At 41.2% G+C, this 17,448-nt stretch overlaps 1 protein-coding gene across 5 annotated transcripts in view; it reads left to right on the plus strand.

Moving 5' to 3' along the window:
• Window positions 1-3,601: 3,601 nt before the first annotated feature.
• gria4a (glutamate receptor, ionotropic, AMPA 4a) overlaps window positions 3,602-17,448 on the plus strand; it is a 95,898-nt gene continuing 82,051 nt past the window's right edge. For all 5 annotated transcript variants that reach the window (XM_068585596.1, XM_068585597.1, XM_068585598.1 and 2 more), the window contains exons 1-2: window positions 3,602-3,972; window positions 6,982-7,140. In XM_068585596.1, the coding sequence (XP_068441697.1) occupies window positions 3,879-3,972; window positions 6,982-7,140 (253 nt within the window). In that variant the 5' untranslated portion in view covers window positions 3,602-3,878. The remainder of the gene's footprint in view (window positions 3,973-6,981; window positions 7,141-17,448) is intronic.

Genomic DNA, 17,448 nt, shown 5'->3' on the forward strand with positions numbered 1-17,448 from the left:
AAATGTCGGAACTCAAGATAAAAATGTCTTCTTTGACAACACCATCGTTGTCAAATTTCACTCAAGAGGGTTTGAGTCTAACTGAGGTGGTAAATTGACTGTGAACTAAGTAATTGACTTTGGCCCATTCAGCAGACAAGTATGCCTGGGAGGCAATGGATATACGAATGACTTTATTTGAATGAAGTGTTGTGAGATATAAACATCATCCATATTGATCTGCTATGAGCAGAACAGAAAGGTGTCAAGTACTGAATGTGTGTTTTAACTGGAGGGTGCCCATTAAAGTTTTTTAAATGAATAATTACCTGCTTCTAAATGCCAATAACAATAATACAACTGACAATATCAATCATTTTGTGTTTTTAAAAAAGAGTTTGGTAACCGGTGGTTCATGCACAGCTGAGGGTAAGAAAGAAGAAAGGCAAAGATATATTCAGCAAAGACGGATGACGTCACCTATCCAAATCTAGTGTTAACAAAACAAAGACAAAGAACAGTTAGCTAAAAAGCTAAATACATAAAACAAAAAAAATATATTGCAAATTGTGTTGACTTTCTCCCGATACTGTAAACAACATCCACAGCGGCAACATGTTTGCATCTATAGTCAGCTTTGGTAGTTTTTGTGTCTCTTCTCTGTGTTCATTGGCGGATTAAAAAATCAACTTTGAAGGCGCATACCGCCACCGTCTGTATTATTGTATGAAGATGATACAGTTGTTTAGTCAATGGAAGCCATTTGGCTTTATGTATCAATCGATAACTTATTGGCTATCATTTCAATATGGGTATAATACATCATATAAATTGACCATTATCTGACACCAATTTATCTACACCGATATAGTGAATGCATCCCAAGTAGTAACCATTAATCCCATTTAAATTAATGGTTTCTACAACCAATGATGAAATTCAAGCATTAGCAGTAGCATTATTAGTGTTTGGTGGCACTGTAAAGCAAATTTAATTCATGCCTTTCTGAATCCTAAAAAAAAATGTCTGTTGGGTCAAATAAAACTAGTTTATTATTAGCACTCTATATACAATGCATTAATAATGTGTTACAGTCTCATGATCCATGTTCTGCATGCTCAGAAAATGTCAGCTGCACTAGAAATTCAGGGTTTGAACAAAAGTCAGACAAAAAGCATTTTATTTTTCCCAAGTGCATCAACAGGTCAGCCAGCAGTAGTGGTGGTGTGTTAGTGGGTAAAACAACGATTGTTTGGTTATTGCTTGCATGATTGCAGTCTAGTTTTATACTTGAACACTTTAACAAGACCCATTTGGACTTCCTTCCACCTTAGCCGCGTGTCTTTGAACTGGAGCTTGATAGAAACCTGGTGGGGGAAACCCACAAAGGACACAACTTGTTCCTTGTGTGTCCTGTTTTCCCCTTTTAAAAATCAACTTAATGAAGCCATTTCTTTCTTATGATTCCAACTATTGCTGTAACGGGTTGTATCTGGAGCCAAGTGCAACACACATGACTCCAAGGATCTTTGACCTTTTATCAGAATCTCTGGGTACAGCAGAGTCAGGCATAGCGGGTTAAACAGCGACAGGCAAGGTCGGCAGCAGGAATTCAGTCCGTGAAAGAGTACTGGAGGTTCTGGCATAAAAAAAAAACAATCTGACAAAGTGTCTGGGAGGCAGGAGTCTATGTAGAGGCTTGATTAATGATCAGAGGCAGGTGAGTGAACAGGTGAAGGGAGTTAGACTGACGAGGAGGGCGTGACAGACAAACAGAGTGAGGAGGGTGTGGAGCTGAACTGTGACAATTGCCTACTGATGAAGCTGAATGCTCATAATTATTGTTTTCCAAGAGCCGCTGATGTCAAAGGTTGTCTATTAATGATGTCACGTGGATGTCAGCGAGACACATCCCATGAAAGATGTTTTTAAACACTCAACAAGTCAAGTTCTTGAACAAGGGAAATAGCACTAGGGGAACTCACAAAGAAAAAAAAACTGCACAATAATGAAAATGTACTGCTACGAGACGATTGTCAGTGAGTCTTTATGAATAAGTAAGAGATGTAAGTCAACAAACTACCTTTTTGGGACATTTTGTTCCGATTTTTTATATCATTTTACAAATTATTTGACTTTGCCTGCCCTGCATCAGCTATTGTATAAAACCAGCACAAAGAACAGTGAATCTCTTATGGCTACAGACTTCTTTTCAGCATTGTCAAACTTGTGTAACACTAAGACCGTTCCTACAGTGTGCTAATGTTTCTACCTAGGAATGTATTTTGGGGAAAGCATAATGTTGCATCGATTGCAACACATTTAGAAATAGCTATAGCAGGCAACATAAAAGAGTCACAACCTGCAGCACCAGGTGATGTCACTAATTAGCACACCTTTACTCAAAAAAAAAGAAGGGAACTAACAGTCTTGTGGTGTGGTAGTTTGTGTTCAGCATTGCCTGCAGGTTCCGTGCTCTCAGTGGCACATGGTGTGCAAGCGGCGAAGAACCGGTTCTCCCCTCATCCTGTTGCCGGCATATAGCGCAGTTTGATTTCAGGACCATGGACAGAGCCGCCAAAGTGTTGGCGGCTCCGAGAGCGAAAACGTCTCAGTGCTGTGCTGATTTTGTTGCAGCCCACATTACAGCCGTGATCGATCACACCGATTGACGCAAGTCTCTCCACTGAAGCAGATCTCTAATGTGGGCAGATTCACATAGCTCGTTAAGTAAGCTGCATTGCCTAATTTACTTTGAAACATAATACATTAGCACCCTGTCTGGAGGAACGTGTACTGTATGTTCAGAAACGCGCCTTCTTTTCCTGGCTATTTGATTTACTCGTATGCTCAGCAGCCGACTGGGAAACCCCTTAGAGATGGACAGACCGCATCTTTCACTGGGACAAGCCGTGAAGCATCCCTTTAGTTTTTTTTCATCTGTAAAAATGAAACTGTGCTCTCCACCGTGTAACTGCGATCCCAGACCGTCTGTCAGTTTTACCGACCTGCTACCGGCAGATAAAACGCCTGTGAGTGGGATACGACTAACATAATGCACTCTAACAGAATCTACTCCGGGCTATGAATCTTTTTTGACCGTTTTATTTTCTTATTCTAAGCTGAACAAAACACCTCATTATCTCTGGCTTTTATCCCATGTCGCGGAGTGGTCAGGCTTTCTTTCTTTCTTTCTTTCTCACTTGAAACGCTGTTACCCGTGAATGATCTGGGGTGTTGACCGAAGAAATACGAGCTCTGTTAGGCTAAATGCTGTCAAGCTTACACAGAAGGGGACCACGACCACAAAATAGTGCGCGCACACACGCACGAGGCTTCTTCTTCTCTTTTTTTTTCGCTTTTCCTTAACTGAACCCCGACGAAGACGAAGCCTTATCAATAGGCTGCAGCTATAAGATTCGGTGTTACAGCGAGTTAAATACGGGAGGCAGGGGAGGGGGGGGGGGTGAGAGAGAGAGAGAGAGAGAGAGAGAGAGAGAGAGAGAGAGAGAGAGAGAGAGAGAGAGAGAGAGAGAGAGAGAGAGACGGGCCGCGCATGTCCAGTTCTTACATGCAGACTGTTCTCTCAGCTTGCCAATCATTCGAGCGAGTTTCCCCACTCTCCCTCCTCCCTGTCTGTAGCTACATGTGCGCCGGACACACTGCTCTCCTCCGAGCGGACACTGCAGGGAAAGAAACGAACGAGCCCACCATGGAATAGGAATACTGCTGGACAAAAACGGGGGAAAATCCTCTCTCTCATCCTTCTTATTTTCTCCTTTTTTTTTCTGACGCCTTTTTCTCTCTTTCTCTTTCTCTCTCCATCTCTCTCTCGCATCACCCACTCTCTCTTTCCCAATGTCTCTCAACAGTTTCTGAAGGGATTGAAGGAAAGAAAAATGAGGATTATTATTTTGTCTTGGCACTTTCTCGGGGTGTATTCCGCCCTTTGGGGGCTGGCGGCGGGGGCTTTCCCCAGCTCAGTGCAGATAGGTGAGTTGGAGGATTACTGAATTTACGCACGTGCACTCAGATCTGAGCACCAACACTGACTATCAGTGGTTTATAGCGGACAGCAGTCACCCCCCACCAAAAAAAGGAGGGGGGGTAAGCTGCACCAGGACCCTCCAAAACACAACCAATTAATCAATGTAAAACTCAAGAAATGTATACAAGTAAAACACATTCTGGTGCATATTTTTGTTGACTTTTAGCCAATATGCTTTTGGGTTTAGGGGACCCATGTGTATTTTCTCTGCTGAAACTCATATGATTTATAAATGCACACTTTCACGCTGTCTTTTCAATTGATGAAATTTGCTTGCATTTTCAAGGTTTCTCTAGTCGAGACTGAATGTTTCAGGGAGGTTTATTCCCTTCCGTCTACTTTACCGTTAGGACACTGCAGTATTCTCTCTCTCTCTCTCTCTCTCTCTCTCTCTCTCTCTCTCTCTCTCTCTCTCTCTCTCTCCCTCTCTCTCTCTCTCTGCCCTTTTACCCTCCTGTCAGTGCAGGAAGACCGTCTTGCACCCTGCCTTATTCATCAAAGATAAAGTTAACTAAATCGGGATCATCATTGGTTCGCTCAGTGGGACCACACATGCATGGAGCATCTCTCTCTTACACATGCACACACATACAGGCATGTGTGTGATAATGAATGCACTGCATCACTCCTTGTGGGGGGCAGCTGGGAGGTCCTATAATGAGATTTGGCTCCTTGACTCTGTCTCCCTACAGCTGCCAATAAACTTAATACGCTAAATATTTTCTGCTTGGCACACATACACAGAGAGACACACATATTTGCACAGGTTTTCAAGCATACCTGTGCATGCGCCTGGACAGTATGCACACGCAGTCCAAAAAAAATGCACACATGCTGTTGGCTGTGCATGCAAATATGCATGAATATACATGCACAGCATACAACATATGTACCAAACACTTTTTGCACAAGTAAGAAAACATGTGCACGCAAAGAGAACATGCACACATGCACATGCATACTGTATAAAGCATATGTCATCGTGCACACGTGCACTTGTTCCTTTCCTCTCACTGGCTGTCCTTCTTAAACACTCCAATATACATACATGATCATTCACTCGGCTCTCCAGCACCTCACTTGAGGATCCATTTGCATATCTCTGCATTTGATATGAGTGTAGTGTCAGTAAGAGCACAAGCAGTATATATTTGCATATGTGTGTGTATAAGAGAGATGGACGCAGATGAGTTTCTTGGAGAAACTGGTGCAATAACGTGTCATGTTGGGATATATCTAAACTCCTGTAGTAGCTATGTGTGTGTATGAACATGGGTGGAACCCCTAAAACATAATGCAAAAAAAACCCATTGGAAAATTCATTTCAGGGAGAGTTTAAATGTAGACTAAACCAACTGAAGTGTTATATCAATGCAAAGATATGTGTTCTCTGTGTATGCAAGTGTGTATGTGTGTGTGTGTGTGTGTGTGTGTGTGTGTGTGTGTGTTTTGTGTCCTGCTTTGGTTACTAATGTGCTGCGGGGAATGATGACAAAGAAAAGAGAAGATGATACCAACATGTATTATGAACAAGACACAGACATACATAAGTGCCATATTATACAGTTACGATTGCTCCATTCAATACGCTCTTCCTCCCAACTACTCACCTCTCCTCTTTTCGCCCCACTCCCCATCCTCCCGATAAAATGTCAAGGCTTCACAGTCTGCCAGTGTAATCCAATTCAGTTGAGTTGAATCTGATTCAGTTAAACTTAAGTCACATCAGTTTATTTCACTTCAGTTCAACCCATAGTGTGAAGCAATGTAGAACTAATTTCTTGGATTAGCATATTAAATCCATGTCAATTGCAATACAACAAAATGACAATGTTCCACAGAAACGGAATAGGACCCTTATTCACAAACCCTTTGTAAAATTATCACTATCAGTGTATCCCTCTATCCCAAAGTTTACATACCTCATACTGCTAATTAAATTACAGCTATAAATTTACCCACAATAGCACCTTAAGATTTTTGCATTTTCTGTGACTGTTTCGTTAATACATTGACTATCGCTCTGGGTTGTTCTCTCTTTTCTGACTGGCCTGGCCTACAACAGCTGTGCAGGACGTGGTTTATATGTGTTGATTTTGTTGCATGTTTTCTTTGCCAGATGCCATTTATTCCACTCTATTTTGCCAATGGCAAGTGCACGTATCTATATTCTGTTGACTTCAGCAGTTATTGGCATTAGATTTATCATTCATCAGTCTCAGGTCCTCTAAAAGGATCACATGACGCTAGTTTTCTCAATTTCAAGCAGAAAATATGATACCTATCTTCACCATATATATCTCTCTCTCTCCCTTTCTCACATATTTTCACATGATCTTTCACTTCATCTTAACTCTGTCTATTTATTTTTGGAGACTTAATACTTTCAGCTTTACTGTTTATTATCATCCCCTCTGATTCTGAGTTTATTAGATAGGCCATATTGAGGGATACTCTCATTTTTAAAGGATAACTCACACTTAGCACTCAGCTCCCTCTCCTTTTATCTTTTCATGGTCCACGCTCCTCCTTTGCTTAGCTGACACTGTCTGATCTGGCTTTTCTCCTCTGTATTTCCTTAATGCCCTGTCCAACTCATTATCTCTTGGACTGGCTTCCTGCCGGCTTAGTTGTTTCTCATTTATTCACCTCCCCCCGATATATTCATATGTGTGTCTGAATTCACGTGTAATGTATGTGTGAGTGAGGATCAGCTGCAAGACAAATTACCTTTTGTAACAAAGCTAATGAAGATCTTTCTACTCTCTGTTTTCTCTTCCCTCAACACCTCATCTTTCTTTCCCCACATTACTCTTCTTCTTCTTCTTCTTCTTCTTCTTCTTCTTCTTCTTCTTCTTCTTCTTCCTGTCTCTCTACCTCTGCAATGACTCACTTTCTTTCCACATCAATGTGTCCATCTCCTCTTTGCTCCGCCTCTTTATCCCTCTATCTAGGTGGGTTGTTCATTAGGAATACGGATCAGGAGTATACAGCGTTTCGATTAGCCATCTTCCTTCACAACACCAGCCCTAATGCTACAGAAGCTCCCTTTAACCTGGTCCCACATGTCGACAACATAGAGACCGCCAACAGCTTCGCCGTCACCAATGCATGTAAGTATTTGACAGAGAATGAGGCTGAATCAAAGACTCATTCCCTCCATCCCTCTCTGACTTCCTTTATTTCTTGCTCTCTCCCTCATTGTCCGTTGTTCAGTCTCTTTCCTCACCACACTGTTGGATGAAGATTGGTTTACCCAGGAACTTGTGTTGTTACGCATCAGACATTGTCATTGGACGAGTAGTTTTATGGTGGACATAGTTTGAAAACTGGCTTTTCTACAACAGTTGCTGAAAAATTTGAAACTTTAAATTGTAGACATTGTTAAGTACGTTTTAATAACACTAAATACAAAAGTTTTGACTGCAAGTCATTTTGAGGCAATGTTGGTGGTTAATGTCGCGAATCATTATGGCCGATACACTTTTATAAAAATACTTTTGCTCCTCTTCAGATTATATTAGATTAGATTCAACTTTATTGTCATTACACATGTACAAGTACAGAGCAACGAAATGCAGTTTAGCTTCCAACCAGAAGTGCAATAGTATAAAGTACCAATACAGAAAATAAGGGAGGGGTTGTCAGCATGGGGCCGAGTTCAATAAGGACACAGCTCTGGGGAACAAACTGTTTTTAGTCTGCTGGTCCTTGTCATTCACATCTATTCCCACTTTGTATGACCAATGCCATCTGCAAAAAAAAGGTAATATTACCCATCAAAATTATAGCACAGCTCTAAAATTACTCTCTCACTCTTACAATTGCAGACGCAGTTGAAAATGGGTCCTTTGTGTTCAGAACAGAAGGGAACAGTTGGTACTTGTGTCCGCTGTGATCTTTCGAATGATGACAGCTAATCTTTCGCCAGCCCTTTCTGTGGGTCTAGATCTAATCCCACAAACTTCCTCTCGACCTGGTGTTAGTGTTAAAAGGCTATGGGCAGCCAGCAGTTTAGAAGTGCTCTGCATTCTACACGTGTTTGCCTTGTATTTATATGCCTTGAATATTAAAAATGGAAATATTAAAACAAAACAAGCCTACTATTTCACATCATAGAAACCTGCAATGTCTGAAAAACATCTCTGATTATGGAACATTAAATGCAATGTTGATCATAAAGCCAATGTTAGTCATTAAACACCTTTGTTTGGACATGTCTTTGGCTTATTTTACATGTGACATGTGTGTCTTTAGACTACAACCAAACAAGCATGACACACTGGAAAGTGTTTTATAGAAACACCATGTTCAGTGAAATTGCGTTTATTTGACATTTGCCAGCTAGTCACCACACCCTTATACTTAGTAGTCTTCCTGCTCTTCTCTGCACCAAAAGCATTTACTTATTCTCAATAATTGGGATCTTTCCTCCTTATGAAGATGATTCTTGCTTCTTTAACGTCATTGCTTCAATCTGACCGGCCTCTTGAAGTATCACTTACCCAGGCATTGCAACTGATTTGGTTATATTTAGTTATCACAAAAGAAGATCATGGGCATAATCATACTCATTGTTTGCGAGGACTGTGAGATGTCCTTACTTGATGGATTTGCTTCGTCTGGCTTCTTTCTTAGAGCAGTGGAGCTTTGCTGGGGCTCTCTGCATGTATTTGCATCACTTAAGAAGTTTGATTATTTGCTTTCTGACATCTACTGAGTGACATTTGTTTATGCCCCACTGGTCTAAATGCTTAATGTTGATAGATGTTTTTTTGTTTGTGCGTTGTTTGCCCTTTTGATATGATAACACATCTTGAAAGGAAACCCTTTGTATAATTATCTCACTCATCTTCCTCATTGTATCGCCATGGCAGTTCATGATAGGGGATGAAGGTTCTGTTGCTACGTTGAACAGTGTCATATGTTAAGTTTAGTTATTTGCACACAAAATACAAAATTATATCGTTTTGGGGATGAACAGTTTGTGTTAATTATAATGATTAAAGGGAAAGCATATTCAATATGAAAATACTTTCATCAGTTTGTTTGCTGCCTTTTGCACTGAAGCTAAATTTCGCTATATGATATCATATACCATCATTTACACTTTTATGGTGCAACACTCTCAATTTAGGGAAAGTGTCATGTATTGTTTCACCTCCTTATCTCCTCAAACTTTCACAAATCGACCACTGGTGTTGTTCACTAGGCAGGGCGAACAAATTCAATACAGTATAATACGAAGCATTAGTAAAATACATTTTGACAATGTATGTACTCAGAAAGTATTAATGCAGGATTTAACTGCATTAGACCATTTAACAATATGGTCTAATTAGTCAAATTAGTTTCTCTGTCTCCTGTCCTCTGCATTGCAGATTGAACACTTAATAGTCCATCTACTACCTCCCACCAACAACATGCTGCATCTATTTCTGTTCACTGTTTAGCAGTGGGAGTGGGAAGGTACATATTGAATGCTCATCAGGTGTCATTCTTATTAAATGATGAGTAAAGCGGTGCTCTCGTTAATTCTACTATATCCACCTGAACCCCAATGACCTGCCAGTGGTTTAGTTATAACAATGTCCCCAGGGAGCTGTTGCACTGGCTGTTCCTTCATTGCCATGAACAGGTTTGATGGAATTTTTGAGTCACTCCCACATACACTAAATACTTGCTGTAATCACTTATAAACCAAGTATGTATTCATCTATGACTGAAGAAAAAATACAAACACACACACACACACACACACACACACACACACACACACACACACACACACACAGGAACAGGAAACTCTTATATGTGAACTGTCTGCTCTCCGCAGGCTACATGCAACTTCTTGTCTGTCTGTCCCTATCGAAACCTCTCTTTCTTGCCCACTTGCCTTCTCACTTGTTCCATCTCTCTCGTTCTCCTCCATGTTACTTCTCCCCTTTGTCTCTCCGTTTCCCCAGATTCTCTCTCCTTTCCTCGGCTCCTGTATTCTTCGTCATATTTTGCCGTCTCTCTCCTCTCCACAGGCGTGGTGAATGGATCTCTAAATTAATCCCTGACTCTTGCTCTGGGTGGTGAGCAATGCTCCGAATTAGAATGGGGAGTACTGCCTCTGACCTTGGCTAGTTCCTCTCTATTCTAGTATTCAGGAAGCGTGAACGGATCATAAAAATCCCTGGTCCCCATCGTTTTCCATATTCCCCGAGGAATACAACCTAGTTTATTGTCCCAGCGTCACACATTCATATATCCCCTTCTGCTGTCAATCTTTCTTTGTGGTTCCCTGCCAAGACATGCATACCAGTGTCGGTCTCTTTTGTAGTATATGCTGATACTGTTGCTGTGTAGGTCTGTAATTATATAGTTTATACCTTGCTGTGTTTGCGCCTGTGTGTATACTCAATGTGTGTATCTTTTCTTGTGTCTCAGCCAGAGAAGCAAACTATTTCACTGGGTTCCTCACTAATTTATCTCTATTCACTGACTTATAGAAAATAATGCAAATGGTTTAGCATGACCAAAAGCCACTGTGAATGCATGTGTATGTGCATGTATGGGGATATTGCTGACCTTACTGAAGGCATGTGTGAAACCCTGTGTTACTGAGGTGCATGGGCACATATGAGTGTGTGTGTGTGTGTGTGTGTGTGTGTTTGGTGAAAAAAAGCTGTTGAGACAGAGCGTGATGAAGATAGACAGAAAGTGATAAGGTGAATTAGGGACAAAGGAGAAAGAAATGGAGAGCGAAGGAGTTGTAATAAAGAGGTGGTAATGCCTGGTTTGTCTGCCAGAGCTCATAGACACAATGATGTGCTGCCACGGCTGTTAATATGAGTCCCGATATGTTGGTTAATACTTCTGTTTTAACTAGTTTCCAGTCCAAAATGAAGACAAATGATGAATGATTGTATTGTAGAATACAATATTGTGTTGTTCTATTCTGTACCTACTGTACAGCAATAATGATAGTGATTGTGATGTGTGGTGGGATGGTTTGGGTGGTTGATTGTTGCGGTCATGCATAACCTCATTCGTCATCTAGAGCTCATACTGAATAATTTCCCAATCAATACTGTTAATGTGTTATTGACTGCCACCGATTGCATTTAGATGGAGGGTGCGTCTGATTATCTTTGCAGCCCGACTCAGTCAAACTGTTGGAGTCTGATTCTCCTTGAGTTCTTCGTCATGTTTTGCCCCTCTGTTGTCCATAAAGGACATCATTGATTCATTTAGAGATTTGAAGGCGATAAGGCATTTGGATTAGGAATGGTAGTTAAACCTACACTATGACAAAAGTTCCCATTTTATCTGTCTTCACATCATTAATCCCAATCTTTGCATTAATCTGACATTCTTTTAAAATATAAACGATTCACTTCAATGTAACCTCGGCTCTCATGTTGACTGCTGGCACTCTTCGAAAATGATTCTCTTCAGGAGCATAAACGTTGTTGATAAAGTGTTTGGTGGCTAACCAGTGTGGTGAGTCAGTCAGGGTGGTTTACATTTAATCTGCAAACTTTGCTGTGTGTAATCAAAGGTTAGGTTAGTTTCACCATTAGACATATGACTTTAACCTGCTATTTAACCTGATTTGTTATCAGTAGTAAAATAGGTGAGCTTAATTCCAAGTCTCAGTGAGTCTGTCATACTTTTTAGACTCTGGCATTATTACAGTAATTCGTATAGCCAAACAACAATTAATTTTCAATGGCTTGACAGTTATTACAAGTGTAATTCTAAAAGTTCCACCAAGTTGGACTTTTCAGTTTTTCTTCACAAGCTGACCAATCAAAGGTCAAATTTGACTGACATTAATCCAACGGCTCGTTTCGCCCGTGGTTTTCAGGGGCTTGTTTTTAGCATTTCTTAGCACCTTCCTGTCCATGAAAGATGCCAAGTGGAAACACACCCTTCAGTCTGTATTCCTGAGTTGACAAGAAAATGACCGCATCCGCTGTGATGAAGTTGTTAATTAAATGGGTGTTAATACAATGGTGTATATAAAGACTCACACGTAGGCACACATGCACACCCTTTTAGAGAGTTCATCAGTGTTTTACATTCACCCCACATGCCCAGGCTTGGTGCTTTGATTAAATAGATGCCTGGTCCACTCAGCGCCACCCACCAAGACACACAAGCACCAATACAATGTTTTACAGTCGTTCTCCCTCTGACACATATACACATTGATTTGCCGCTGTGTGCGTATATTTTACTCTTCCTCACTTACAGCAATTCTGTGTGCCTTTTTCTTGCTAACTTCTTTCACTGAATGGCTTCGTCGAGATGATTTGAGACTCTTAATAATAGCGCTGAACCATCATCTTTATAGGTGAATTTGTACATGGTTATATGTCTTCTTAATGGCCACACTGGGGGAAATAGAGTGAAATGATATCTGGAAACCCTGGCAGGACAAGGAGATTTATAATGCAGCAAGCCTTCGTTTATTCATGTTACTGGCATACTGAAAGAGTTGGATGACCGTGATGGCGCTCTCAACGCTTTTCCTGGCATCATGACCCATTGTGAGGTTCAGTGTTAATACCATGGCAATAAGGAACTGCATTTAACCTCCACCCATTTACAGGTACCTTTAGCATAGATCGTTATTTTGTTTCTCACCGGTCAACAATAACGCTGCAATTTATGCGTTGTCACTTTTTTACTCCAACAGTGGTACTGGAAAAGTACAAAAGAGCAACAATATATACAGAGATGCATTGCAGCAAAGTTGCTTTTTTCTATGCATAATGTCATCAGACCCGAGCCTGCAAGCTCTACAGATGGCTGCTTCACCGGTAAAGAGGTTCAAAGCTGCCTCTTCAATTAGATGGCCCTTATTTCATCCAGTCAAGTACAACTGACAGACGTTATCACATCAGTCTGTGTCTGACTTCTGTCTCACACACACTCGCAAATGGGATAACTGTTGTTGGACAGCCGTAGCTGGAGGCATTATGTTTTTGGATTGGCACAAAACAAAGTGATTCAAATTTGGCGGTCAAAGGTCAAAGCTCACTGTGAGAAAACAAGGGGAATGGAAGAAAACAACATTGCCATACATTTGGAATACAAATGCTAATTATGACAATTTCAGACAAATAGACAGACGCGGAAGTACACTGAAACACGACCGGTTGCTAGAAGCACACAATCACAAGGCGATCATTCTAGTTGGAGTTATTGATTAATATTTTCAGTGAATCTCAGGAGCTTCCAAACCTTTTAATTTTCTGGTCCAGTGACGGCCAAATGCTGAACGGTATTCTGTGTGTATACGTGCATGCTTGCATAGTGGCTTATTTGGAGGGCTGTAAGCGCTCCATGAAGAATCAGTTTGTTGCATCATTTTAGTCGAGCGTCCGCAGTAATGACCAAACAGCAAGCGATATAATTAGAAGACGCCGCAATGAATCCACACATTTGCTTCAGGTGATCTGATTTAATTTAGCGGCACAATAAAACAGACTGTTTCTCAGTATGTCTTACTTGTTTCATTAAAAAGTCTACGGCCGTCTCACTGCACTCGCCAATCGTGAAAGTTATTTTTTTTTTTAACAGCAGTAAATGTTCTTTTTTCCAAAGATAGTGCTGTAGGCAACATTAGACTCAACAATTATGGCCAACTTATGAAGAACCAAGAACATCACGGCGAGTCCAAATTGTTCAGTCTCATAATATCAACATGAGTGGGCGTTGAGACATCAAAGGGCATAAAAGAGGATCTCAAAGCAATGGTGATAGCTGGGTGTGTCTACTGCGAAAATACATAAATCAGATTTTAGATTTTTTAACTTTGACTATGCGGTGAAGCCAACAGAGCCAGCTATGGCACTAACTATCAATGAGTTTTTAAAGATCAATAACGTCACACATATGTTTGGACTTAAAAATGTTACGTGGCAATATTTTGCCCTGATATTGGCTCGGTGGTGAGCGGGGTCGTCTTTCAATCAGAAGATCGGCGGTTCGATCCCCGGCTCCGCCAACCCAAGTAAATGTGTCCTTGAGCAAGACACTGAACCCTAAATTGCTCCTGTAGTATGAATGGTTGATAATCCTGATGTGTCACCTTGCATGGTAGCTCTCCTCATCAGTGTGTGAATGGGTGAATAATGTAGTGTTAAAGCGCTTTGAGTGGTCGAAAGACTATTAATTAAAGCGATAGACAGGTACGGGTCCATTTACCATACTTATACTACACCTGCACTGATAATGTAGTTAATTTTTGTGGGTCTGCAGTTTCTTGAGGCAAGATGTGGCAGAGTGAGACAGTCTTGTTGCAGGTTTTACAGACTGGCGAGCCTGAAGCTGGTTGAGTGAAATCCTCCCACAACAAGCTGCAGTGTTTTGTCTGGTTCAGCTGAGCGATATCACAGTAACACTCAGAAAAAACGTTCAATGGCTCAGATGGGAAATGTCAGTCATTAGGATGGAGGTTGTTTTTTCTCCATGTGGAAATTTATTCAGCATTGTTTTTTCTTGCTTTTTTTTCTTCTTCGAGTACGCCTCAGTAGTAACGTACAGTGAATAATAAGGACGGACCATGCACGTCTCAATGAATCTAACTTCATTGGGATAAAAGGCTGACTGTGTTAACCCACACGCTAACCCACACCTACCCACTTATATACACTCACACACACCGTAAGAGCCTTAGCTGCCTTGCTTCAGTCTAATATGTTTCATTAAGACCTCTGTTTTCCCTGTGGGCCTGATAGCTGATAGAGAAGGAACTGTCTTGTTTTTCTCTGTGTTTGTTTTTCACTCTGGCGTTTGGCAGATGAAAAGCACGAGAAGAGATGACAGCGGATTTTAAGTGTTACCCATCGCCTTTGCAAACACAGGGGTGTTTATGCTGGATGGAGCCATGTTCGCGGTAATTGTCTGTGACGTCTTTTTGTTGTTCTTCACTCTCTCAGCTTTGCTGCTGTTGTTTTCATGTTCTGATCAAAGGATTTTCATTTGCATTCTTTCTCCTTGTCTTTTTCCTTCCTCTCAGTTTGCCTTTTATACGCTTATAAGCACAAGCATGCACTCGTGCATATTCACAAAAACAAACATGTTCCCAAGTTTACTTCTCACCTTCAATTTCCTTCAGTCTTGCGACACAATTTCTCTTGTTTTTTTTCACCTCGCTTACAATGCTTCCTTCCTCCCTTTCTTTCTCTATGACTCTTGCACACGCACACACCTGTGTCATTGCTCCATCTCATTACTCATTAGCTGTTAAGTGTGGGACAAAAGCTGTGATGTGCGCGTAGTACTGCTGGTTTTTTTTTTTTTTAAAACTCAAATGGACACATCAGCTGCTGAAGCAATCACTTCACCCACATCTTCACATCTGTCACCTACTGTTTGTTTTCACTTATCCGTCTCCTCCATTGCCACAAACTGGAACGACACGCGCACACACACACACACACACACACACACACACACACACACACACCCAAGACAACTCGTCCCCAAACCCTTCTATGTGTTTGTTTCCATGGATTTATGATGTGGATGAAAGGAAGGGCATTAGTTAATATTGATGAGTGCTGCCACTTGGTGCTTCTCACCGAGGCACACTTAGAGATGAGAGCCATGACCTTTACACATACACACACACACACACACACACACACACACACACACACACACACACACACACACACACACACACACACACACACACACACACACAGAGACACTTAGGAGTTCACACAAAACATCCCCAGCAAAGGTTCAGTCAATGTATGGTTGTATATTGAAGTTCTGTTCCCTGTGCCTTTAATTGGAGAAACGTAGCGTCTGTAAGTGGGTGTGCATGCACGTGCATGTTGGTCGACACATTGTTTGAATCTGTGTCCGCTCATCTAAAACACAGAGATTTTCCCAAGCCTCAAGTGTCTGCCTTGAACCAATCCATCCCTAATGGCCAATTGGTATTCAGCAAGGTTAATAGATTCTTAGGTAACCAGTAGGTAATTCATCACACTTACAAATAGGAAGAGACAGAGGAGGAAGCAAAAAAAAAAAAAGAAGCTGTTACACGGATCAGAGCAGCAGCGGGAAGAGAGAGAATGTCTCTAATGGAAATAAAGGAAAATAATTTATTATGCACTATGTGGTGATTATCATGTGGGGTGATGCACATAAAGAGTCCAGCATGGCAGGCACGTAGGAACACATGAGGAGAGACACACAAACATACTTAGCAATGCGGTTGAAGCAGGTAATCTAACCTTTATGCTTGACAGAGAGGCGGATGCTGTGTCTATATGGACGTGTTGTTGTCTGTGTGTTTACTGGCCTTGGAGGTCAATTTATTTCTGACAGCATTGGTATTTATCTCCTCGGGCTTACTGGTTACCTGTGTGTGTTCATGTGCGTTCGGGTAGGTGTGTGCGCGTGTGAGTGTGTCCACGTTTCAAAAGTCACATCACAGTTTGACTCAGATTTAAACTCTTCTTCCTGAGGTAGTGGAGTGCATCAAATAACATGCACACACACGAGCACACGCAAACAATCGATCCAGCCCTTCAGACAGTCACAGTGATGGATGGACCCTCCATTGCTTCTATTTTTACCCCTGAGCACTCTGTGTCTGCCTTCTTATCTTAACAAGTCAACCTGGTCAAACTACCAAATCGTCAAATACCGACAGTTGGCCCCATGGCATCTGAAACCGTCGTATCAGGCTTTCAACTAACTCCAATGTAGACCCACAGGCATCATTATTAGTCGGTCCGAACTACAGAGCGAGATTTTCCACACGGGGCGAGTGGAGGTGAGGTGGACGAGTCAAACAGAGACAGGTCTTTTGTCCAAGAATCAGCTGTTTGTGTCATCTGCAAAAAGCTAAAAGTAAACTTCAATATTTTCTCCCATCATTCATTCGTCACAGCAGAATCAGAATCAGAACCCTTTAATTGCCAAGTAAGTTTTTACAAACGAAGAATTTGTCCTGGCGGAAGGTGCATCATAACAACAACAACAACAACAACAACAACAATAGCAGCAGCAGCAACAAAGAACATTTAATGATACAAGTGAAAGTATATATTTTTTTTATATAAACAAGTAAGAAATAAGTAAGTAATAAGAGCCCTCAGTCATGTAAGTGGTTATTGTTGCTCTGTTTTTTCACTCGTGAGCCATGTAAGTCCTTAACCACTCTGTAGTGACGTGCGTTGTTCGTCAGTTAACATCAACCGCGCTCTTTTCTTTAACCTAACCAAGTTATGTGGAAAAGCGTGTAACAAGTGGACACTGACATGCCCTCCCTCACACGCCCCAAAACTAATGCTATAGAGAGGGACCTAGCACATCATACTTTGCAGCTAACATTAGCACTGTCAAGTGTCGGTATTTCCCCTGTTATTGCTACTTTTACTTCACATCTAAATACTTCT

The sequence above is a fragment of the Clinocottus analis genome, unplaced genomic scaffold (genome assembly GCF_023055335.1).
Source record: "Clinocottus analis isolate CAN_PGR_092001 unplaced genomic scaffold, fCliAna1.0.p SCAF_2, whole genome shotgun sequence".
In the NCBI taxonomy this organism is placed as follows: Eukaryota; Metazoa; Chordata; class Actinopteri; order Perciformes; family Cottidae; genus Clinocottus; species Clinocottus analis.